The following is a 27,524-nucleotide window of genomic DNA, read 5'->3' as shown; positions in this document are numbered from 1 at the left end:
CGCAGACGGAAGTGCAAGATGACTATTCAAGATGAGAGAAAGGTCTCCCTTCGGAAAGGTTAGAGGAATCAACGGGATTTGATTTCCTGCTTTTCTGTAAAAAGGAATGAAAAGGTTTCTTGCAATTTTAAAGGAACGTTCAAAGAAGCACTGTGCCAGATTCTCCATAAGGACCATCAGGATTTTTTCTGAAGATTATGAGGAACTGGGGAGTAAGATGATAGGGCAAATGCATAATGCAACATCTCACAAGTAGGTAATTCAGGATTTGTGCTAATATGAAACTTTAGAAAACCAGTCACGCTCATTGCTAAGTAAGATGCCAGCAAGTTAAAAAAATCTTAAGGTGACTGTAAAGGTTAATCCGTGAATGGCTTCAAACTACATTGTATGGCGTTATTATGGTATGCATTAAGCATCAGCAACAGTAGAGAAATCAATTTCAGTGCAATATCGACTTATATCAGTCTAATTGTTTCCATCTATTCCTATGTGGGGAAGAAATTGGTGGAATTCAATTCATTCCTTGACTGTGAGCTACATATAGATACTATGTTTACAGCTCTTTACAAGAAAGAGTAAACTTTTGGACCGATGAAAATGTACAGCTCTAATTTAATTTAAGCTAACTATTTTGGCAAGCACCGTCATATACAATAAACGGCACAGTACAGTGTTTCTGTACAGTGTACATCCCTTTTAATCACAGGATAACATTTAAGCAATGCAACAGGCCCTCCAACCAGACTTGATTGTCAAAATGTTAATTAAAAGACATTTCTGGATCACTCAACCATTTCTTGAAAATATAGTAAATAACTAGATTGTTAACCATTTGCCATACAGTACTGCTTACAACAGCGGATATACAGAAGATAGCTAGAGTCAGAAATCCCACCTCCCAGTGACAGGTTTTCCACAAAATATTTTACAACCAGCTGACAGAGGCATGTGGAAGGGTTCATTACCAGCACTGCTCCAGCGATCGCCTTTGAAATGAAATCCACCCTCTTAATTAAACAACCGCCAATGACACTACAGCCGATCTGACAGCAAACCGGTTTTAGGTGCAGATGGTCTTGAAAGGACTCGAAAATATCTGAATAAGGCGGACAGAAATTTCAAGCTGAAAGATCACGCAGTATGGCAAACAGAACAAAATAAATTCAGTTAGAATGCAGACAGGCTTATTCTACTGGGAATCTTAGGAGGGCCGAACCAATGTATAATTCTCCATGCATTTCAATTCTCCATTGCATTTAGCATGGCATTATTCATGTTTCACTAGAAAGTAGTATCTGTTATCGATAAAGTAAATGTCACATTCATATTAATGCTTTACATGAAGGACATGTGTGAATGTTGAGACCAGTCTTTGAATGGACCCATCATATCTTGTGAGATCACTCATTTTAGTACAGGGAGCCAAATGATTCAACAAATGCATTCATTTTACTGTGCCTTTTAAATTACAGGCATAATTATTCAATTCTATACCAAATTCATACCCAATACAGAAATAAATATTTCAGCGGAGGTTGTTAAATGCTCATGTTTTGTACATTGTACAGTGAAAGTGTTGAGCCTACGCAAATGAGCCCTGGCTACCAATCATTAATCAAAGAAATTCTCTACTGGGGTGTAAAAATGGGCATTTAAGCTAATTGGAAAGTGCTGCAAGAGTACCTCTGCTTTCATTCAATTAAAGATAGAAAGTAATTTGCTTAGAAACAAAACAACATGCTACTGTGGAATCACAAGTCAACATAACAAAAAATGTCTGGGTCTGCCCACTCCACCTGCAAGTAACAATATTTGTTTTTGTTGAAATACAGCAGCTAAACATTGAAAGGTCATGGGTCTTGGTCACCGAATGACCCTGAGTGAATTACAGACACTCGATGGGTAGAGGAGCTGGAAGAAATGTTTCTTCTGAACTGAGGTGCTAGAACAGGCACAAGCCAGACCATGGAACAGGCAGAAATTTAGACGGTGGAACAGGCACAAGCCAGACCATGGTACAGGCACAAGCCAGACCATGGTACAGGCACGGTGCGCTGTGGCAGATTGGGAGGTGTGGGGTTGTCTGCAGTGAGCTGGCAGTCCCAGGAAAGTGGAGGCCTAAAAGCCAGAGAGAGAGAGAGAAAGACCAGGCAAGGGGATAAAGGAGAGGACCATAAAGCCAGTTTCCGCAGGCCAACAAGGGGTACACGAGTAGTAAGCGTAGTAAGAGGTTGATTCGAGAAAAGATTGTGCGAGGAGGTAAGGAGATTTGGGCTGGGATTAGTTCATAACCTCTCCCTAGCTGGGCCTCTAAAAGTAGAAAAGAGCGATAAAAACCCACAGCCCGTGATCTCGCACCTACAGCTCTGCACACCAGCTGTACCAAATTACCGCTCAAAACGTGCCGTTTTATAATCCGCAGAGCATATGTCATTCACAAAAAAGACATCGCTTCCAAGTCTCTAAGCTGAAAACGGAGCGCCAATGAGATAATCAAAACAGACGAGTGGGGCAAAAACAGAAAAGCTGGACAGCACAAAAAAGGCTTTTTTTCTACAAAAAAAAACCATCCATCATTTTAAACGTAATGAAAGGCGATGGAGACACAATGGATTCACGCAGGGCTTTGGCAGAGAATCTCCTGCAGCTCTCCTGGGAGCTGAGCGCCCATCTGCCCTGATAAAAAGAAGCTGACAGACAGCCTCTATCTTTATCTTATCTACAAATCCCAGGGACCTAATTCTGCTAAAGCTCGCCTTTCAAACGGGATCTGAAGGCACTCTCTCTTCTTATCCCGTTTAATCTGCCTTTACCTCGGCCGCGATGATTGTTACATTGTCGCTTTCTCTACCCTGCGTGATATTGTGGCAATGGATGGCTCCCAGTGACGGAGAGGGAAACATCTTCTCGGTTCAGAATGCTTATTCGCTGAAGTGAAAGGTTCTGAACGGACTGCCCACATCCAGTTTATCAACTTTTTGGTTATATCAAGCAGTGAACGTTTCAAAATCTGTAATAAATTGATTTTCAAAGGCAATGCGATCAGCAATCAAAATTAACATGTGAGTAATTCACTGAATTTTCATGCATGAAAGGTGCTTTATAAATAAAATGTATGGTTATTATTATTATTATTATTAAAGTACCTTTGGTTTCCTAAAAATCCCTGTTGAATGAACCCTTTGAATGAATGCTTTGAGAACCAGAATCTGTGAATGGTTAAATGGAAGCAAGCATGGTTTAAAACATTTTTTAAAATAAAATCCAGTCGAAAACCAGAAGCCACTACGAATGTATAAACCACCGTTGAATGCTATGTCCTTGGTATGCCCAACTAAGCACTACCTTTTTGATCCCAATTTAAAATATCCAGTTAATGCCTATCGTGTTGCTGAAACATCCTCTGTCATTCCAGGAGTGCATGGAAATCCATATAAATGTCCAATTATAGATACATTTTCCAAAGGAAAATCTGATGTAAGGGCTGCCCAGATGGTATGACCAGTTAAACTACTCATTTTCAGAATCACTACAAACTCCAGAATCAAATCCTAGGAATACCAGTGTCAAGGGTGGCCAATAATAACCATTGGCCATAATACGACCCAGGGAGGAAGTGCTAGCTATACCAGTCCTGCATGATGTATGAATTGTGGTAAATGGTTGACATTTATATAGCACCTTTATCCAAAGCACTGTACAATTGATGCTTCTCATTCACCCATTCATACACACATTCACACACCAACGGCAATTGGCTACCATGCAACGTACCAACCAGCTCGTCAGGAGCAATTTGGGGTGAGGTGCCTTGTTCAGGGACACTGCGACTTTGACACACCCAGGGTGGGATCGAACCGGCAACCCTCCAACTGCCAGACGACTGGTCTTACCACCTGAGCCAATGTAGCCAGGACATCCATCCATCCATCCATTATCTGAACCCGCTTATCCTGAACAGGGTCGCAGGGGGGCTGGAGCCTATCCCAGCATACATTGGCAGGAATACACCCTGGACATGTCACCAGTCCATCGCAGGGCACACTCACACACATTCACATTCACTCACACACTCATACCTACGGGCAATTTAGACCAATCAGCCTAACCTGCATGTCTTTGGACTGTGGGAGGAAACCGGAGTAGCCGGAGGAAACCCACACAGACACGGGGAGAACATGCAAACTCCGCACAGAGAGGCCCCGGCCGACGGGGATTTGAACCCAGGACCTCCTTGCTGTGAGGTGGCAGTGCTACCCACTGCACCATCCGTGCCGCCTCGCCAGGACATGTGGTTCACCAATTCAATGGCTTCAAAACAAAACTGGTAAACTGCACACTAAAAGAATGATTGCCTGTGGTGGTCTGTGCCCCACTGGACAGACAGTAGACGTCGCAGCAGTGGTACCAGCCGCAGAAAAAAAACATGATTGGGTTTTAAATGGAACTGCTCTCGAGGTGCCTTTCGGAAAAAAACGGAATGGATGGATCAGGATGATAAATAGTTCCCTGCTGTGACACGGCTCTTAACATTGTAAAGCTGAAGAACTGCAGTCGACTGAATACTGTCAGATCACGTCCGGGTTGCTACGGCTTGAAGCACCTTGATGTGCAGTACATACCTTTGCCATATTATGTTTTTCTCTCTCTATTCTCCAAGTGCAATACAGAGCCAGCAGGCTTCATGTAGTAGTCTCTGGTAGGACTTAACCACTGATTGAATTCCTCGACTTGCATTGTCTGGGTGAACACTAGGCCGACTGAACATGGGGTTTTCCTGTAACAATTCAGCTGTAGAAATGAATACTTGCGTCAGATGTATGGTACATAGCTGGGGTTTCAACTAAAAAAAACCTGCAGTTACAGATTGCTGTTCCATGGCTTTGTAGTCTTAAACACATAATATTAGCGTGTCAGGATTCAAAAGAAAAAGAGGAAAAAATAGAGGGGGAAATGTGTTTCCCTGGTGAAAGGAATTGATTCACCTCACCATCTTTAGCATAAAACATCATGTGGGCATTTACTGCAGACTTGAGATTCACTTCAGTCTTGCCACAAAGTCAATACACAAATTCAGGGAAGATCAATCCTTTAATTAAGAATAATGTCACAATTCAGTCCTTCTAGCATCAGGCTTTTTGTATGCTAAAAGCAAGACAAGTCTCAAAGAGTCTTAAGAATGGGGAGTGGTTTGAGACAATGCTCAGTAAAAACAGGATTATAAAGTTGTGGATGGCAGATGGATCATGAGTGGATTTCTTCAGCAAGGTGGTGACACAAGACAAGAAGTGATGCAGCCATTGGACAGCAGATTTTCACAGTTACTGTAGCACCTATATCAACGCTGAGAAAGAAAATGTGTGCACCTTCTAAAATATTGATCTTCATGATTTAAAATTGTATTTTAGAAAGAAAGGCCTCTTGCCTAAAACACAGTCACAATCAGTTTCAATTGTCACTGTTTAATCAAGCAGCACTATCAAATTTAAATGAGGACGACGTATTACCATCTCATTAGTTTTATCTTAATTGCGACTTTGATACGGTTACCTTCTTGAGCTTTATATAGCAATTATTTTATTTGTTATAATAAAAAAAAGTTTTAAGATGCCCAAAATATTTGTGGACAAAAGTATTATAATAATATATAATATAGTACAGTATATAATAATCCTTGTTATACTTCAAATGATTTATAGAGAAGTAAATAACAGATTTGAATTGCTACCTGAATCCTCCTTAATGCTATTTCAATATTTAGTCAATTAGTCGTTGTGTGATTGTTAAACTAACAAACATGAAAAATCAGTTGATCGGTCCATTTTGTTTATCTGTTTTGTCCTGAGCTGCCAAGACTAATATACAGCATTGCACAAGTGCACATACCTTTGTGTGGGAGTGTGTGCCCAGGTATGTTTTTCATTGCAGTAAGGTTGCAGTACATGCCCAAAAAAAATGCAATCTGCAACAAAAAAAATGTATAGGTAACTGCCAAAATAAATAGAAATGAGAGATAGAAAATATATTGAAATCAGGTGCTTCTACAAAGGTGTGACTCCTAAGTTAATTAAGCACTTAACATGCCAGCATACTCTCCACATTGGTCCTTTACTTGACAAACCATGGATGGAATAAAAGGAGATGGCACAATTGGCTCATACCAATCGATTATTTTTCTCTTTATCTACTCATAGATCCACGCGTCGGGAGAGGCTAAGAAAAGTGGCAAGAAAAATAAATTGAGACGTGAATGGAATGTTCTTGCTCCATCAGAAGCCAGTTCGAAGCCATGTCAGTTACAGACATGGCAGATAGGGAGAGGTGGATCCACGGGTTGATTATATAAACGTCAGGCAAAAAAAATACTTCCACAAAGGATGTTTTCTTGCTCAAAGGAAAGATTTGGAGTTCCTAACTTGTACTTCTAGCTCCTAAAAGGAACATTTAAGGGGTTGGCATGTCCTGAAAGATGGCAGACCTTGATCGATTCCCAGGTCGGTAGCAAGGAAAGGAAAAGAGTGCAGGAAAATAAGCGATTGGAATGAGCCCAGTGCTTCTGAATGAGGGGTGCTTTATGGGGTACATTTGGCCGGGGCTACAGCAGGGAAGTCAACTGAACCTGCTGATGTTTCACAAGGCTAAAGTCATTTTGGCAGAGAAAGACAACACTGACTCGAGGCAGCAAATTATTTTTGAAATCTCAATGTATAATTATTTGAAGAGATAAAAAAAGTTGCTACATTTCATGCGGTTCAACTTTACTGCAATGTGGTAAAAAGTGTGTGTGTGTCCTCGTGCGCGAGTGTGTGTATGTAAATTATTACCTTTTAAAATGACTTTAGCCAGCATTTTCATTTTCAGCCTCCTGTTATTAACATATTGCTGTCCTGCATTTAATTAGTTTTTCGGTTTAGCCAGGGAGCTATGCAAAACACCCCCAGGTTCCTATTGATAAATAGTGGAATAAAAAAATGATCTGCCTGGATGCAGCACAGATTTGTTACTGCTGCACTGATGTAATCTGCAGTCCCACATTATAACTACATACTTTTTTGTTCAAGTGATAGAATAATCTGTATAATATCCAGAACAGGACAGGAGACTGGTGGTTATGGCCTCCTAAGGCCCATCATTTAATTTTTATCCACTGTCAGAGACAGTGACGTCTCAAGAACTATATATTTTACAATGCTGAAACCTACATTCAATAAAATTGAAAAGACATTCACATTTTTTTATTTCAATGCAACATGTTTTTGTCATTTACATTTTTACATTTTTTTCATTTGGCAGATGCGACTTACAAGTGCATAGGTTCTACCATAAGTCAAAGCATCACATCCAGAACTAGGAAAATACACATGAAATGCTGTTCTAAACATAGTCGTCATCATAAGTGAAAAATTTTAGTTAGTTTTTTTTTTGGGGGGGGATATCAGAAAGGAGGGGTGGGGGAAATCAGGAGGGAGAACTAAGGTAGAGTTTGAAAAGGTGGGTTTTGAGTCTGAGTCCAAATAGGGGCAGGGATTCTGCTGTTCTGACAGTGGTAGGCAAGTCATTCCACCACTGAGGAACCAGAATGGAAAACAGGCGTGAACGTGCAGCTCGACCACCAGGTGCACGTAGAGAGGGAACCATAAGGCGACCAGAGCTGGCAGACTGGAGTGGTCTAGCTGGGGAGTAGGGAGTGATCAAGGACATGTGTATTATGTCAAATAAATACTCAAACTGCTGTGTTTTAGGAAGGACCGGAGGAAGGACTAAAGTAGCTGACACTTTAGCAAACTATGATTTAAGGCAATAAATTAAGAGCTGTTCAGTTGGGACATCCAGCTAAACAAGGGTAATTATCCTGATTAGGACAGGAGTTAATTCATATTCATCCATATTAAAGGCTTCTTGGAGCACTCTCACTTCTGCAATAGCCTCCAAACTTATTGGCTCATTTTTATCAAATGTGTCAGTTCTTTTTGGAGCTCACGTAGCATTAGCTTGTGTCTGCCTCTGGTTGTTTGTTACGGACCAAAAAGGCTCCTTTCTCACATTCGCATTCACCAGCTCCTCCTGCAGTCTAACGGACAACCCAGGAGGGCCGATACGGTTGTGCAGACTGAAGATTCCATGCACGGCTGGCTTGTACGTACACCAGCACCAATAACGTTAGCCCGCTAAGCTGTCATGGGTCAGCATGACTGTGTCACGGAACGGCTTATACGCTTATAAATGAGTCATGCAATTAATGCCCTGCAAGTGACCCCAGATCAGTGTCGGTTATATAACTATTATTATAACAAATAATTGCAATGCATCAGTATTAATAATGACAAAGAAACAAAACCAAAAAATACAAAACCATCCTGAAGATAGGCTAACCCTGAATTAGAGCACCCACTACACTGTGCTGTATGAAGTAAATATAATTCTTTTGAAGCAGTGTAGTGGTTAGGTAACTGGGCTTATAATGCAAAGGTTTTCTGTTTGATTGTCATCCACTACCACTGTACTCTTCAGCAAGGTACTTGAGCAAAATTACTTCACCAATATATCTACCTGTATAAATGGACTGCACATAAAAATGTGTTCAAGGTACACCCATCTGCTCAAAGCTGAAATGTAGCCTAACAATAAATAGCAGTAGTTCATTTATGAAGGGGTACGGGAGGAGGAAAAGAAGGACATACATGCAGCCATACTGTAAATCTTCAGCATTGTCTGTCTCTGTATGCTCGCCAACAAGTAATCAGACCGTCCACAACAATCAGACATAAATACTTATTACACTCTCATCAAAGGAGCTTTCAGGTTGATACCCCAGCCCAACTGGTGCGTTACGTTCCACAAGCACTCAGAAGCATGTTCATGATATGTTAATAACATAGCTAAATAGCTGGAATGACACATGTGTGTTCATATTTTTATTATTTATCAATAGTTTAGCTATTGCAGCTTGGACTACAGCTGTGGATGAAACTGTCCGTTTATAAGAAATGAACTTTGAAGTGAAGCCACAGACCAGAAACAAGTCAAAAAAATAAGTCTAATAAATACCTAATAAAGTGGTCACTGAGTGCATATATATATTTAAATGTACTGTGTCAGCACACTGCTTGCTTTCATTCTAGCCACCGTGTTTTAACAGAGACAGAAGAGTTTTCTCTCACACACCAAGAACCAATCACTGACAATAATTCACATGCATTGGCACCTCCACAGTTTGCTATATTTTGAGAGGCATGTGAACTGGATGTGCCACAGCCACAATTACATACAATTGTGGATGCAGGGTCTTCTGTGTTGGTGCAAGTTAACTTCAGCAACTGCTATTTGCACGTATGTTCTGAAGTTGTTGTTTTTTTAAGTTCCATTCCTGGTTATGTCAAACTAGATTACATTTAAATGGATTATGTTGAGCCCATATTACTATAAAGTATCACCTTTGTTTACATTCCTTAGTGGCATTAACTTTTAAACATTTTCCCTTGAGCACCTTTGTTCTCACAAATGCAACTTAGATACTATTGTATATGTATAACAATGTGGTCCCAGCATGCCTTGTTTATTCCTTACACTGTAAGCCTGAATCTTTCTGTTATAGTCAGAGCTTGTCTGTCTCAATCCATTGCATGCTGCCATGGGATTTCCCGTACACCAATTTATAGGTAGCAGTGGCACTCCCAATTACACAAAGGGAGTGAGCATTCTGATGGCGACACTGAGGTTAAACTGAAGTAGGAGAACGGAAACGAGATAACACTATTTCCATTCAGTGTTGCACTGATTAACTAGCTGCAGTGTCGTTAGCAGCATTGGTACATCATTAGCGCACAAATACATAAATCTCTTCCATTCACTGTCATCCTCAGCCAGAGAAGCTGTCTTTCACATAGAGAAGTTGTCCTGCACATATTATGCAAATCGTGATGTGTAACATATAAAATTGACCCATTTTCTGGCATTACTTCAACTTAAATTGAGAAAACTACTATAGACATGACTGATTTTTTTCCCCATCTGTTAATTCAAAACTATACTGTTTATGTTCAGGAGCATCCTTTTAATTGGATAACACTGGGTGACAAGGTGCACTAGGACAATTTGTAATGCAAAATAATACATTAATTCCAAGAGAACACATATTGTCAGATATTGACCATTGCAGAATGTATGTACTGTATGTATGGCAGCATTGGTGTATAAGTTAGTCTATTTTTGAGTTAGGTCTCGTGCTGGGAAATCACTGGCGTTCACTGCAACAGTGCAGTATGTACAAGGGACATCTGGACTGTGAGAGCCTGCATATAGTATGAACAAGTACCCTTTGCAGCCCAGTGTAGTAAATACAGTTAGGCATAGTAAATACACTCAGCATGAGATGATAGTCTAGGGGGTAGCTGGCTCTTTCAAAAACGTAGTAGGTCTGCTTCCATTTCAAAGTTATACTGTACACTTGTCAATTCTAAAATACCTTGGAATTATAAAGCGCTGCAACTTTTTTACTGTTCGGAGCTAAGGCCTCCATTATTGTGTAATGAATGTATTTTTGCCTCTGTTACATCCTATTTATTACATTCATGCTTTTTGGATTCCTCACAGAAGCATTGACTGGGAAATGCCTACATTTTCCTACACGAACGAGCCATTTCATCATTTACCCAATGATGATGATTCCAATACCATTTATATTATGTCTCCTGCTATTGCTGCCTTTCAGAGAATTCCCATAAGAGAGTGGGTTCTTCAGCGCAACATAATGTTCTTTTGATATATCAAAGCATTTCCAGGACCAAATTATGTTTGCGAGATCCTTTATGTTCAGCAGAGTCAATATGCACTCAATAATTGTACAATAACAGGATATTCCATTCACAAGGAGGTCACTTGGCATTCATGGCCACAGTTTTGACCCTATTAAATAAATTAACCTTAATAAGTCCAACAAAATGGTCCTTTGATTTATAAAAGCATTTTCCGAGACCCAATTATGTTTGTGGGATTCACTGTCCTCTCCAGAATGTCAATATACACTCAATAATTCAACAATATCAGGGTGCTCTGTTCTCAACAAGGTCACTTGGCATTCAAGCCCACAATGGTGACCATATTAACCTTGATGAGACACATTTTGCATTCAGTGGCGTCCATCAGTGTTCGACACGGGTGATATGTTGAAACAGTGTAATAAAAAGCACACTTCCTGGGCCAAAATGCATCTATATCAACGTGCCAGGTTTCTCTGCAGAAACTGCTAGTCTCTTTGGCAAAAGGCAGGGTACTGCTTGTTTGAGAACGTACTGAAAGGGATCGATACCTTATGACGGAATCGCACTAGAGGCTGATAGAGTTTAGGCCTGTGTCCATCCTGGCCAGGCCTCCCTTCAGTTCCCAAGAAGAAGAGTCCGAGCGTTAAAATCGCCAAGCGCTGCCCGTGGGTCCTCATTGGTCTTCTGCTGTAAGAGGCAAAGGGTAAATAATCAGCAAAACAATCCGTTTGACCGCAATCAATGCTTTTTTTCTACAATGTTTCTTTCCGATAATACATCAACCGTGGAGTAATTACAGAAGACAACGGGCACTGCGAATCTGACTTTAGCTTAAGCAAACATTATCAATAACATCCTTGAACACACTGAGAGGATTACATCTACTTGGAATCAATTAAAGGAGAAAAGAAAACTAAAGAAATATAAAGAACCGCTCTGGTAAGCTAATTACCATAACGATTTGCAATTAATTGTATTAACTGAGCACACTGCCAAGCAACTTTTTTGGACTCTAAATTATATTACACAGCACTACAAAACATAAATCAACCAAAACAATGTTATGTAACTGGTTACTATGCATTCAAAGTGTTCCCAGACTTTTTTGTTTTTTTATTATACTTGCAAACAGTTCTACTAATAGAATTAAAATGCATTTTTAAAATATATGATTCAATTATGCTTAAGTATACTTGTTTCCTCAGTTATATTACTTTTGCACTTCACGTTCTCATGATGAAACTGGAATTCACAAAAAAACACATGTTTATAACTTCTTAAACACATATTCATAACTCCATCCTGCTGGAATTCACAAAAAAAACATATTCATAACTTCTTAAAAACATATTCAATACTTCTTGGTAAATGATAAAGCCGAGGTAATGTTAAGAAAAAGGTTGAAGATGATCACGGTGATATTTGTCTTATATTTGTCATATATCTTCAAACTTTTTTCCATATTACTGTACCTTGATGAAGGAGAGTGAATAAAATATTCTCTAAATAAACTCCCATTAATAATCCCTTTGGTATCTGTCAGAAAGCAGTCCACTAGGACTCCATTCTGTTGTTTATATCAGAAAGGGCAGGGTCCTCTTCTGGCTGTTTACGCCAGGCCTGCCAACCCTCCTTCCTGGGGAGTCGTAGGGTGTGCTGGCATTAATCTCATCTGTAAAATGCAATTCCTCAAGTGCAGGGCTCCGCCGTAATACTGTCCATTTAGCGACACAAGACTCATAAATGCATCATAACTACAGAACCTGAGAACACCAACCGTATGTCAATGCCAATTAAAAAACAAACCTGCCTTTAGAAAGAATGACAAGGAACGCAATCGTGAGCATACTCTAAACCTGTAGGATGGTCAAAACTGTTTGAAGACAACAATGTTAATGCAGGTTTTAAGGGAACTTCATTAATTCAGTTTGAACAGGAAGGAAACAGCACACATGCAGAGCCTCTCCCATACAGAGCCCATCCCAACCACACATTTGAGGAGTCCTGCTTTACACACCCAGAGAAGAGTGGAGCATACAACACATCATGCTGAAGGGAGCGGATGAGACACCACAAGCCCACCACTTAACTGTAGCTTTTACTGGCTAAATTCATGTCATTTTGCATATTCTAAATTTCAATGTTAATATTTATGTTTATATGAAAAGTAAAAATAAATGCATTTGTAGTATAGGTCGGAACCATGGTACAGGAAAGCCAGGAAATAATGTCTGTTCATTATTAAGAGTCTGGGTCTGAATATTCAGAGACAGAAACATTGGCTACTCGCAGCCCATGGTCATTGACATTCATTAGGCCTGCTAATTAATCCTATTACATCGTTACAGTGGGGATTTGGATGGCACAAATAACACCGTGAGGTTCAATTAAGACTGGCCTAACTAACTCTTGTGTCCCTTCACTCCAGACTCCAGTTCCACCCCTGGGCCCCAGTGGAGCCATGAATTCCACAGGTTATGAATGGCTGCTGTAGACAGACCTGGGTCAAATCCATAATTCCAATATGTTTCTGTGTTCGATTGATCTTGCCTGGGGCAATTGGGCCTGCCAAGAGGATCAGAAGGCATGGTTTGCACTTTTTGAGAGCATAGGTTCCACTACACCAGACAAGCTCAGTAAAGCGTAGAAGTATTTGAATCCAAAACAATTAAATACACTAAACCCAGATCTGCTTGTGACCTTTGGTTGACCCCTTGGACTGGGCATGAATGAGAACCCAGGACATGTCATGGGATAAACAGATGGCCAGGATATGTCAGGCACCGTTTGGCCAGAGGGCAATCAAGCTAAAATTAATGTCTATGCTATAGACTGAAAAAAGCATTAGATGTACGCGCAGCTAAATAACTGTGGGCTATATGATAAATGTGGTGGACTGTGAATAATACAGCTTAGTCTCATGGGATATGTGTACCTCCGAGCACTTCTTTGCAGAACCACGGCTACGTTCTCACAGGTACACTTTGCTGCAGTTTTCAAACGAAACGTCCACTGGGAGTGGTAAAGACACTCAGACTTTAAAGACTGTAACATTACCAGCAATTTTTTCAAATCCTCCGGAACTACCCATTTTTACATATTAGGTAGACTACTGACATGTGATGGATGTGTGAATTTAGCAACAGATTCATGAAGAACAGTTAGAAAATGTCCCCAAATCCACCCTCCCCTCCTCCTTGACATGTTTTGATTTAATATAGTTTGTTGTATTTATGCCAAGCAGCTTGCTATGTTATTGTATAAATCTGGTTTTCGAACCCAGACCACAAACGGAAGAAGCGGACGCACTAACTACCTTACTACTGTAAATCAGTGGAGTGATTGAGCCTGCCTCTCCAGCAAACAAGCCTGTTCTCCTGTGACAGCTTCGCTTCAGAACCCCCAGAGGACATTTGATTATGAAACTGTACCAAAGTTTACCTGTGAGAACATAACTGTGTTTTCTGCACATAAGTGCTCCAAGGTATGTATATCCTATGAGACTAGGTAGCTACCATGATATAATATCAATTGAAATGCAGGAGATACCACATGTAAAAGACATAGACAAAAATACAATGAGCTGTTTTGAGATGGCACTCTAAAAGGAGGTTATGATCACAACTATGTATGGAATTCAAAGTAAAGTATATTTCTAGATATGTATTCTTACATAAGTGTTTGGATTATAGAGGGATCACCACCTTAGACTTCCATAGAAACGTATCTAGGGGAATGATAGCAACAATCATAAGATCATGCACTGTCATACAAAGCATCTTATGAGTAGAGTATCACTAGATTATGGAGGAGTTTACAATGCACCTTCCTGGGGGAGTAGGGAGGTCTCTTTGTGGTGGAGCAGGGTGCTACAGACCTATTCCTGTCCAGACCTTATTTGGGAAAACAAAGGGAACTGTAGAGAGTGGACGGCTTGCTCGGGATAACATATAAGGGAAGTCCAAAGCAAAATTCAATGTTGCTTAATAGTTCTCCTGGTACCATGGTCATTGCCATATGGAGTCATTTGGTTACAGTATGTATTTTGTTGGTAAATATTTTCATGTTCTTGGCCAGCACGCCATCCTGTGTTTAGCTATAGATGCAGAATGTGTTCATATTTGCTCTCTCAGACTCACCCGGTGATTATGCTTATGAATAAACGTATTAATTATCCTAAATTATTAATCACGTTTTCACCTCATCTGCATCTCCTTTCTAACTCTTTTGCAGCTTCACAAATACCGACAACCCAGAGGTATAAGAACCCACTACAATACAAGTGTAGCCGTGTCCCGGCACTATGGTATGTATACTTATACATGCTATACTTGCCTGACTCACAGCTAGGTGCTAGTCACAAGAGATTCTTGAGTTTAAGCAGCTGAAACTCCCCACACCTGAATGCTGAATTATGTAACAAGTCCCAAGACCTACAGATTTCTGGAGTAGGATCTAAGTCCCAAGATCTCTGAATACTGAGTCAGGTAAAAAGTCCCAAGACTTCTGTGACAAAGCCAGAGGGATGCTAGTGCCAGGTATGGACTCTGGGATGCCCAACACCAAAGCGTACACATCACGTTGTCTCTGGGCGTCTCGTGTTCCAATAGCACCTTCCCCTGCTTTCACAAACAAACTTTTGTAACATTCCAGACAGTTATAGTTTTCGAAAATGAGTCAGATAAATATGTTTTTTTCCCAATGCTTACACCACAAACACCTCCAATACTCCAGGAACTGGCATATTGTATGATATGCACATGGTTATATTTAAGGTGTAAGATCCTGTGTTCTTAATTAATACTGATGTAACACAAGCAGCAATTGAAAGCAATAGAGCTAGAGCTGGTTTAGAATTTTGAAAATCCGTTCCAAAAAAAAACCTAATGCATTTCAACCGGAATCAGAATTAAATGTCTGATTAAATGAAATGCATATTTTTTTAAATATACAAAGGTTTTCTTTCCTGTGTGAGCAGAGTTCATTCTCAAATCCTTCCTGTGATATTCAAAGGCTTCTGTAGTAATCCACTTCCAAACATTGTCTTATGAGTTCAGATAGAATTGGATGAAGAGTGACAGATCTTTAAAGGAGGGTGGTGTATTGGGATCAAGAGCCGTCTTCTTGGGAGAGTGACAATAACCGCACACCACAGCCATAAAAATCATACGACAGCTTGTTTGAGCTTTGCCATTTACTTTCATTGATTTGACTTTGAGGAATGCTTGTGTATTGAAGTATACAATATATCCTGCAACCACAGCTAGGATACCAGCAGACACAAGTTACAATACATTACATGACATTGCAATGCATTATACTTCCAGCATACTTTTAACCAAAGGCAGTGCACATGAAGGTCATAGAACAAACAACTGAACAGGTTGGATAAGGTTCATTGGAAGGTGGCTATTTTTCTGCTTTTTCTGCATGGTAATGAGGCTCTCCCAATCTATTATCAAATATGCAGATTAGCAAAAAGCAAAAAGTCCAGTGGCTGATGGCTCATTGCTTTCAGTCTTCCATTAGCTGCTTAAAATGGTAAGTTTTAAAAAACTGAGCCAGACAATAAGCAGCAGAAAGATGGGACCAAACTCAGACAGAATCATTGAGCAGAGGAGCTCTCTTTTTGCTTCAGTCTGTCCCTTATGTGCTTCTCTGGATCAATGATAAGAGCAAATTAATGCTGGTGATTATGAGCCCATGATATTCAGTGGTCCTTCATTTTCAGAGAGATGTAAGAAATCAATAGGACTCCATTACCCAGGTGTCTGTCTTTGACCCTCAATCCTATCACAGTCTTGCAGGAAGCCTCCATTGGTCATAAGCAATTTAATTTTTAAAATGTCTTCGTGTTACTAACCTTAGGTTATATCTCTTGAAAATGTAATTGGCGGGCAGAGAAAAACTTCGCCATATGGGGTTTGAAAAAAAAAAGCTTGGTTGAGTTATGAGACATGCACACGGCATACATACAGCAGGCTGAGATCTTCAATGCGTGTGTAATTAAATCTGGCATATGCTTTTGCATGAAACAGAAGTTATATACCATCCAGGGATGAGAATAAAACGGAAGTGACTGATGGGTTTTGTAATAGCGACCATGGTAAACATGGCGGACGGGAATTAGAGGGCTAGGTCAGCAGTAGGGAACTCCATCTGCCATTGAGTCTTTGAGCGCGGAGGATCTGAATGGCATTAAAACAGATTAGTGCTGGAGTCTCTGTCCTTGGGGTCCTGCACTGCTGTCTGTAGCAGGCTGGCATTGGAGAGAAATGCACTGATCTGGATAAATGTGCTGAAGACTGCTTTACTGATTTATGAAATTGATCATCTCACAGACAGGGTCATTTAACTTTCGTTCAATTCGATTCAATTCAATTTTATTTGTATAGCGCTTTTTCCGGAAGACTGTCGGAAAGACACTTTACAGAGTAGCAGAAGGGCAAACGGTAGGCCTGAACACGCAAATAACAAGGCTATGAGGTATACAAGGGAAGTTAGAATCTTGTTTTATATAACACAAGTTACTTTCCAAACAAAGAGTTCTACATCAAAAGCAACACATTCATTTGAATATACAGTGCACACAGCTTCTGCCTAACACCAGATTTAACATTATGCTTCTGCGCTGATTTGTAAGCAGCCTTTCATTTCCTTTGTATTATTTTCCTCCAAAAATCCACAAATCCAAAATATGACTTTGTTTACTTGTTATTATTGTTGTGATACATGGTAAATAATTAATCAGTGTATGAACTGCAATTATATATTATATATTAAAGCCATAAAACGTTATATATATTTATTCTGAATTTAGCATGAACCACCCTGCTAAAGCAATGAATCCAAAATAAATGTTTGGGTCTATCGCTTGAAAAGCATAGCTGACTGAGTTGAGGATCCACATGGGCAAGCTATTCTGAGTGGTGTGTCTTTACACTCACCCAAGTGTAGCAAACAGATGCTGTCTTGATGAATCAATTATAAATAATAGGGGAAGATCGAAATGATAAATCACAAGCACACTCCATATGGCAAATTCTCGTCTGTATCAGGCAGAGAATCTTTCGGGGGAATTCAGCTCTGCCCAAATATTCAACACAGCGTCTTAAACAAAAAATAATTACCAACACACTCTGCTCCTCACTCCAGTCATGGATAAATCCACCAAGCTGACTGTTGTCTTACCACCACAGATATGCAGACTGTTACAATCGAAAGTATTTCCAGAACAGGTTCGCGTAATGTGTGTGTGAGATTGTACATGTTTTAGTCAGGTCTGTTTCTATTTCTCATGTTCTGTAACAGCTACCGTTACCCCCCCCCCCCCTTTCCTCTCAGCCGGTTTAAATTATTATAATTAGACACCGGTGTCCAATTTAAATGTCCGTTCTGACACAAGAAACAGTGCTGTGCTTAGCTTCTGGTGGATTGAGAGCAGAGAATGGAAATCAGGGGAAGGGATTTTTCTGGGCACAGCTGTTCCTTTACAGCGAGTGTTGAACTGCCAGTGTCCTCTGTGAACTGTCAGAACAACAGCAGGCTGAATGTAATGCTTTCAAAACAAAACTCTATACACACGCGCACACTCACACACTCTCTCTCTCTGTCTCTCTCTGATCTTTCTGTCACTTGCATTCTCCTGGCAAGATTTCTGTCAGTCTCCCTTTCTGTCGCTGTCACACTCTCTCTCTCTCTCTCTCTCTCTCTTTCACGAACACACACACACACACATGCACACACACACACACGCACGCACGCATACACACACACACTCTCTCTCTTGGTCTCTCTCTGATCTTTCTCTGCCACTTGCATTCTCCTGGCAGGATTTCTGTCATTCAGTCTCCCTTTCTGTCTTTCTCTCTCTCACACACACAGGCACAGGCGCGCACACACACACACACACAGACACACGCACACGCGCACACACACACACACACTATCTCGCTCTCTCTCTGATCTCTCTGTCACTTGCATTCTGGCTGGCATATTCTCTCACACATACCTTACGCTGTACACACTGTGACAATCATGTGGGTATCCAGCAAAGGGAGGAATCCGATTGGCTGTAATGATACCGTAACATGGTCCATGGAAGAAGAGGTTCAGGGGTCATTCCCTCACATAAACAGTCCAACACCGTCTCCTCCGAATAATCAGGTTCCTGCAGTCTACATGTAGCAGTTATTCAGCTAGTGTATTCATCTAATGTCAAGCCTGAAAAGTTTAGCTGGTGGACTTCCAGAAAATCAGAGCTGACAGAGGTGAATGCATGCTAGTCTGTACTCTCCCAAACTGGCAAAGAGTAACACAGCGATGTGGTCAGGCTACAGATAAGATTGAGAACACAGAAGAAAGGAAAATTGCTTCAAATTGATTTTTTTAAGCTGAGGGACGTATTGTATGATTAAATGGAAGCCAGGAAAAGTGAATGGTTGCCATACAAATCGTTACTGAGCTCAGTCGGGCTAGAAACTTTCCAACAAAACCCCCACATCAGATTCAAGCGTAGGCCAGCGTGTCTTCAGTTTCATGACGGTCTCAGAAAGGATCCATACTTTATCTTCCAATAGAACACCTGCCGGGTTCTGGGTTTATGGTTCTCACATGCTGTGCCTATACTGCGGCTTTCGTGAGAGAAGGATCAGAAAAGAGAGAGGCATCACATTTAGCCCTATCACCGACTAAACCAGGGCTAAATGTGACAATACGACGATAACAACAATAAAAGAGTAATTCTAAGATGTGTCCCTTAGTAAATCTGCAATGCAACCAGCAGTTAAATATCATTTTAAGTCTGAATCCCATCACTGGTTTGATCCCCCGCCCTGGGTGTGTCGAAGTGTCCCTGAGCAAGACGCCTAACCCCCAATTACTTCTGATTGGTACCTTGCATGGCAGCCTATCGCCGTTATGTGCATGCGTGTATGTGTGTTTGTGTGTGTGTGTGTGTGTGTGTGTGTGTGCATGTGAGTGAATGAGAGACAATTGTAAAGCACTTTGAATAAAAGCACTACTTAAATGCAGTCCATTTACCAAAACATGACAAACAAATTAATTATATATTGCTGCCTAAGGGTATAATTTTATGTACCTAAAGGGTCCTGCCCCAGCTACAAGCATTTGGACCTTTTCATGCACTTTTCAAGCCTTTATTTATGAGAGTGCGGATGTGTGGGATAAGCAGGCGAAGCTTTCTCCATGCCTGTACAATCCTGGGCCTGAGGTCACACTGGATAAACAACCAGGTCCTTTCAGAGGCCTTGCTCAATGCACCCTGAGGGCATTTTGCTTGATGTTGACTACTGAAGTGAAGTCCCTTCTACCCTCTCAACTGAGAGTTGCTCCAATGGACCTATTTCAGTTAAGATTGCCTTTCCCCAAACCCCCTGGACTGGAAAAACAGGACCTAGATTAAAAAAAAAAAGGAACAGGTGTCCTGGTGTCCTGCATGTGACCACAACCACCAAATCTGCTGGGAGCCAATGCTGCCTTTTCAGTATACAAGGCTGCTCTCTTTTTCAATGTTTTTTTTTTCCTGATTGATTAGCAACCACGTAGGCGTGAGATTACAATGCAATATTACTCTTTCGACACGACCGTCTGCCCTGTTGAGGGCATAAATATAGCTGTACAGGGGAAAATGACATCAGGATATGGGTGACATGATCCAGTTAAGCCTACAGCAATGGCAAGGGAGGAGTGGACAACACTGACAAGCTCACTAAGGCATGAATTAAACCTTTGACCATCTTGGACAATAGCACTGATCTAGAAATGCAGTAGACAAATTATAATCAAATATGATTTAAAAACCAGTCAGAAAAAATGAAAAAGTGGCTGTATACGGATCAAAATTTTCACGTTCATGCTATTTATTTTATATTGTCTAATGAGGTTTTATTTAATCAGAAATTGTTATTGAATCCTTGGTTTGAATTTGTGATGCATATAGTGAAAGTAGTGAAATTGTTCATTATCACAAGTCATCAAGATGAACACAATAGCTGGGAGGTATGTGCATGCTAAAACATGATAATCTAACAGAACGTATGAGTTCTCCATCATGCAAAATACAGGCCTAATCGGTGCTGCAAAATGAGGGTTTCCTTATGAAATGAGTGCTGTATCATACAGTGCATTAGGCTGCTGCTGTAAATTGTAAAACCTGTCAGTCTCAGTCTGTAGCTGTAGCTGGCTGACGACATGGTAATTAAGGTAAAATACAAACGGAGGGTTACTGTAAATGGCTATTATGACAACTAGGTGGTGATTAAAACATATAGGATTAAAATGTATCCATACATCCATTCACAATTCCAAAATGAACCCTGTGATTCCACAGAAGAACCCTATCCAGGTCAAGGGTTCTTTGTCCAGGAGCTTTCACACCTCACACCTATGAAACAGGGTTCCATAAGGAACTAAAAAGGGTTCCTCTATGAAGATAAGCCAAAGAACCTTTTTTTCTGAGAGTGTAAGAACATAACGGGAGGTTTAAGAAGGAAATCGACTGTGCTGAAAATATCTCTCACCTGAAAACTATGTTTCATGGAAGCTGACAGTTTCCAAGAATAAACCTTAGTTCAGTTTTTTTTATATATATATACCCTATATTTTTCCTATAAACCGTTGCACTGATATTTTGCTGATTAAAAATAAAACCAAGCACAGATGAGTGTGTGGATGACATCAGGACTAAGTCATCTAAAGCCAGGCTGAATCATTAAAGGGTAATCTTTTATTAATCTACCCATGGAAATCAAATCTCTGTGAAGAGAAAACATGGTCCATAATACTGAAATGATTGAAAAGAAGCTTGTGCTAGCTGTGCAATCCGAACCACTGGGAGTGACGCAATTCAGCATACCTAATGTCTCAAATGCCTTGTAGCACAAATCAAAACTACATATTGGTTCATTCATGCCCCCAAAAAACAGCATTTCCCATACTTAAATCAGGCAAATAATTAAATATCAATTTCTCCAATGAAATTTCCTGTAAGAATCACACAGGACTACTGTAAGGGATATAAGACCAATCAGAGGGCACACTACCCTTCACTGATGAAACTCAGAAGTTTGAGTGCACCAGGCATGTTTCCACAAGGAATTAATAATAATCCTAGGAAATGAAACCTACCCTACCCCTAGCAGAGTAAGCCTAATTCTGCCCAACCACTGTGGACTCCCAATCAGACTGGAGCAAGCTAATATAACAGCTGAGATTGAAAACAGTTATCAGACACCAGCCTTTAGCCATACTGAGCTCACAGGAATCGAATGCCATAAAGCTATTCCTGAATTTATATTACAACCTCCAAGACTTTCCCTTCAAATTGCTTGAGTGCAATTGGACTGAAATGGCTTGTTGTTAAGCGTCAAATGGTTAAAGTGGTCGATATACAGCTGTCTTCTGGTTTCACCTGGGCTTCCAGGACTGTGATATCCGGTTGTCGGCATTTAATTCCTGTGGACAAACAGGAAAAGAAAAGGAAACCGGAATACAGGCCATAACAGATACAAAACAGTCTAACTGAATATAGTGTACGATAGCAGCGTGCATTCTCAGAGTATAGCATGCTTCAGTAATTTTAATCATGTTCATAGCATTACAGTTTTTTTACTTTCTTTCCCAGGCACAATAGCATAATTCACTAGATTCTGGCTGTGCCAATGCCCCCCTGGTGTAATGGAAATTGGGTTCACTTTCAGATCCAGTAAGGATATTCATTCCGAGTTGAAATTGTACAGCAATCTTTTATTTCTGCATGCATAAAAGCAAAAATGTTGGGAGGAAAAGTATTTTATTTCTCCATGTGGTTAATTTTGCACAAAGAAAAGAATACACTCAGTGACCACATTATTACGTAGTATACCACCTTGTAAATGCAAATATGTAATCAGCCAATCTATGGCAGCAACTAAATGAAAGCATGCAGAAGTGGTCAAGAAGTACAGTTGTTTTTCAGACCAAATGTCAGAATGGGGAGGAAATATGACTTTGATGTGGGATGATTGTTTGTGCCAGACAGGGTAGTTTGAGTATCTCGGAAATGATCTCCTGCGATTTGCATGCAAATCATTATTTAGACACATTACAGCAGTGGTATGCAGAAGAGCATCTCTGAACCCACAATGTGTCAAACCTCAAAGTGGATAGGCTACAGCAGCAGAAAACCTAAAAAGTCTCAAAAGTCTGATAAATAACTAATAAAGTGCTCACTGGGTGTATATTATTAGATATGGAGCACACATAATTAATCATATGTGAGGTGTTAATGCATTCATTTGCATCTTTTCCCTGTATTTTAAAAGAACATGGTAATGGTAGATAAAACTGTCTGTAAAAGTCACAGTTCATAGCACATTGTGAGAATTGAGGGGAAATCAGTAATCCTCGCATGCTTCATCCACACATACTCTTCCCTCAGAACTACTGGGAATTACGAGCAGTGAAAACTAACATAAAGATAACTGTCAAGATCAATGACGTCGTCCCTCTTCGCTGGTGGGCTGTGAGTTTCTCATTAGTCAGCGGTGCACACCTTGTAAGATGGCTCGTCCAAAGTTGGCTAATTGAGTCTTAATGGCCAGCTGCATTATCATTTGGGTGGGAGGAATTAGCATGCATACAGTGGGGTCCAAAGGTCAGAGACCACATTGAAAATATTGGGGGGGTTCATGTAATCCTGGAAATAAACAGAAAGTTTGAAAACATTTTAACAAATTACAGTTACTTCAAAGCTTTGCAAGAACTACTTGAAGACCAAAGAAGAGCCAGGAGTGCTGCACAATCCACAATCACCTGACCTCAACCCCATTGAACATTTATGGGGACACTTGAAGACTGACAAAAGCAAAGTAATCAGTAACATCACAAGATGCTCTTTGAAACATTATCAAATAATGCTGGGATAACAAGAATCATGAGGTTTTGCACAAATTTGTGGAGTCCATGCCAGCTTGAGTGCACGCTGCCATTACAGCAAAAGGGAGACATACCAAACACTAAGAAATTCTGAAATTTAAGTACATTTCTAAAAGAATCAACTTTTCACTCAAATTGATATGCTGATAATATCATCTGTAATGAAAAAGTTTGTATTAAATTAGAAAAGAATGCAAAATAGCCTTTTCACTCGTGGTGTCAGACTTTTGGACCCCACTGCATGCAAATCCCCACGGTGTCCCCTCCCCCTTTCAGAATGTGTTACGTAATGCCCATAACGCACGTGTCATAGCAAGAACAACCCAGAAAATACGTAACGTCAAACCATTCACAAAATGCAGCCATTAAAATGCGACGCTTCGCTAGACCATTAGGGATTATTAATGTCAACGTTTGGAGCTTCAGACTCAGCGGAGAAACAACAGGGGGCATTCTCCTCCAGCCCCGCCCCTATGATAAATGTTCCTTTTATTATTGTCTGACTACCCGCGCCTCAGTGACAAATGTTGCTCAACATAATCTCCCCAGCTCCAGCTGACATGAGCAAGCTCAAATGTTTTGCTTCCTAAATAATGGAAGGTACTCAGCACAGCCCTGCTCCGTTCAGCTCAGCTCAGCTAAAGCAGACCAGCTCATTCCCAGGTCTTGGAAGTTACTCTCTAATGAAAAACCGAATGTGATCATGTTCCAATGGCAGTTCCCAGTCGGTATCCCCAGCCCATAGGCTCATCAAAAAAGGCTAAATTTAATTTAAGCTTGGTATGGTATTTAATATATTATACGGCAGCAAATTAACCAGCACTTCTTCTAGCTTTCTGCTACTTCTTATAAACACTACTGCCCCCCACCTCCAATTTAGTATATACTGTAGAGGTTAGGCGATTATGAATGTATATGCCGTCTTTTGGTATCCCATATTTCTTTATAATTTGATGCTGTCCAAAGTTCCTTATACAACCTTAAAAACAACTGTCAGCCACACATCTTGATTTGCAATATCACTGGATGCAAATGCTATCTTGCATTGTAATTCACTCTGGAAAACATGTTTGCTCAATTAAAATAATTGACTTTAATATAGCGTATTGATGAGTCAAAGTCAGACATCCAAGTGCATTGTATTTATCAGTATAGAAGGTAATTTTCATTGTGGAAAGCATGGGGATTCTCTTATCACAGTAAATCATTCCCAATGCAGGGAAGAGCGCATTGACTCGAGAATTGTACCTTTCACACATATAGGCATGCTATTCATGAATTCATTATTCATTATGGGGACCATTTTAAATATTCAGTCCCTGTAGGAAAAACTGTACACATTCAATGATTAATGAGTGGTTTAATATAGCTGACTGAAAGTATTAGGTAGTTGGTCAGATTCATGCAATGTAGCATGTCTTTTTGGCCAGCAAATTTTGAAAACAGGACGGGAAATGAAAAAAAATAAAATAAAATCTGTTTAAAAATAAACATAAATGCATGCACGTACGTCTTTGACCAGATGCGTAGTTTCCAGGACATGGTACATATCTACTCACCCATCACTTCTATGTTCAAATTCAGCAATTGAGATATAGTACCAAATACAATAAAATATAAGCACAGAAATAATACTGTTTTAAAAACAAAGTCAGTGAATTAGGAGGAGCTATAGCAAGGGGTTCAAACCTATGAGGCTATGAGTTCCAAGCTGCGCTTAGGTCTGAAGTTCATCACTGAGGGCTTCAGTGGCGTTTCTCAAGTTCAAAACAAAATATGTGACAAAATTTGAATCAGTTGGCAGTGCACATCACGATTTTGTTGGACAGTTCAGCCCATTGTTTTAAAACCGTTGTTGCTTTCACACAAATCACGGGGTATCGAAGAGTCAAGTAGATTGTTGTCAAAAATAGCCTACAATGAAAAGTATATATATAAAATATGAACCAAGTACAAGCGAGAGCCACATCACAGCCTCTTACTGCGTGAGGTTGCGACTTCTGAGCGGGAAAAACACATTAGGGCATGAAAGCGAATTGCTCGTGATACAACTACAGGCGATAGTCTAGCTGGGGAAAAAAACTATGAACCCGAAATAGTGACTACATAGAAGAACTCAGCGGGGGGAATAAACGCTCTAATCCCCGTGACGGTGACGGTGGCGAGGCTTAGTGAGGACTGAAAAAAAAATCACACAAAGCATTCTCCTGCTTACAGTACATCGCGCTTAAAGAACAACTGCCTTTTAAAAACTCCAAAATGTCCTTGATGAATCTAATATTTCTTAACGCAAACATTATTTTCGTAAATATATGCCGTAAAGACGCGTTTCACAACTTTGTACCCTCCATAGTATCTCTAGTGTTATTTGACGTTAAAAGCACCAGAGTTGTAATGGGAATAGGATAAAGATTAGATGTTAATGTCAGGCGGCTTATGAACACCGACAATGTCAGTGGTCAAAAGATGCCTTGATTATAAATTTGGGAACTTTGTAACACACTAGCCAAGTTTATTCATCACTCATTTGAGACTACATCATTGACGTTATCGTGCTTGGTGGATCATGCAAGCGAGTCTTGTATTTTATGTTTGTATCCCAATATTACATATACTGTAATTATATCATAATATAGACTATAATATATTTGTATTTACCTGATCGTGCAGTCACAAGGCATCCAGTAGGCTACAATATTTCCAGGAGACTTATAGAGAAGAAAACAAAAACATCAAAAAAGAATAGTTTAAAACCAACAGTGTCTCAAGCGGGGATTTGGTGTATTCCACAATTTGTTTTACGGCAGCCGCGTTCGTGTAAATCCGTAATCGAAGCTGATAACCAAAAACTGTATTCCTTCAGTGGCGATACCGTTCGTGAATAAGGGATCCTGACTTCAGCACCAGTAGTTGAGTGGACAGCTCCTGAGTAAAACTCGTCTCACCTCTCTGTCTGGGGTCTCCTGTATCACTGAAACACAGGCTACTGCCTCAGACCTCACCTACTGCCTACGTCCCGAGCGGCTTTACATACAATCACAGTATCCACCAATGAACAAGCCCGCAGAATAAAGCGGAGCCTGAACTGTCAGCTGCCGTGACAGTCTTCTGCTGCTAAGAGATTTCGAGCGTTGAAATTAGAATGATTTGTTTTTCAATACTAGGAATTCAACAAATCCTTCGTGTTAAGATTACTACTATGGTCTTCTCATAAACATCCATAGTGCTTTGACAGATATATCGTCTACAGGACGAAGAAGTACATTTCAATATTTGGAGTTTACGGTTCGTTTCTGTTCGTGATTGACGCATATTACAGTTTCATGTAAAGGGCACTGTAGGTTTACAGCCTATATCATTCACTCACTTACTGTTGAAAGCGGATCACAGTCTATCCTAATTCAATAGGCCTATCCACAACAGTTATTACAGAGGAACGTTTGACATGTTTACATAAACATGTTACATACTTTAGATACTTGTCTTTACATGTTTAAACAAGTATTATTTTATTTAAGTGTAATGCCATAAACAGTATATACTTGGGTTTATAAATAGCTAAAATAATCAAAAGTATATAAAATATGTAAATGTTAAAATAGTATACACTCTGTTGGTCATCAGTTATCCGTGCTGTCTTCTTGTGTCAAACGGTTGGGACATGATTTATAGTTTAAATAAGTAAGAGTGCCGCCATTATTTCCCCCGAAGTCGGTTTTTCGCATCTGCACTGAAAGTCAGTGCAGCACACCAAGTACTGGACTGATTACAGCTATTCATCACACTGTTAATTAATGTCTTGCATACAGAACCAATATAAATATT

At 40.1% G+C, this 27,524-nt stretch overlaps 1 protein-coding gene across 2 annotated transcripts in view; it reads right to left on the bottom strand.

Moving 5' to 3' along the window:
* The window catches only part of fstl5 (follistatin-like 5), a 126,893-nt gene extending 100,236 nt beyond the window's left edge, over positions 1-26,657 (bottom strand). Inside the window, exons 1-3 of one of the 2 annotated variants that reach the window (XM_061252032.1) lie at positions 26,645-26,651; positions 26,358-26,407; positions 11,312-11,450 (exon numbers count right to left, since the gene is read on the bottom strand). In XM_061252032.1, coding sequence (XP_061108016.1) covers positions 11,312-11,450; positions 26,358-26,380 — 162 coding nt within the window. In that variant the 5' untranslated portion in view covers positions 26,381-26,407; positions 26,645-26,651. Of the gene's footprint in view, positions 1-11,311; positions 11,451-26,357 lie in introns of both variants that reach the window. The other variant, XM_061252033.1, reaches the window with a different exon arrangement.
* Positions 26,658-27,524: the final 867 nt, after the last annotated feature.

This window comes from Conger conger, chromosome 8 (assembly GCF_963514075.1).
Source record: "Conger conger chromosome 8, fConCon1.1, whole genome shotgun sequence".
Classification (NCBI taxonomy): domain Eukaryota; kingdom Metazoa; phylum Chordata; class Actinopteri; order Anguilliformes; family Congridae; genus Conger; species Conger conger.
This window is presented reverse-complemented; position numbering and strand designations above follow the sequence as displayed.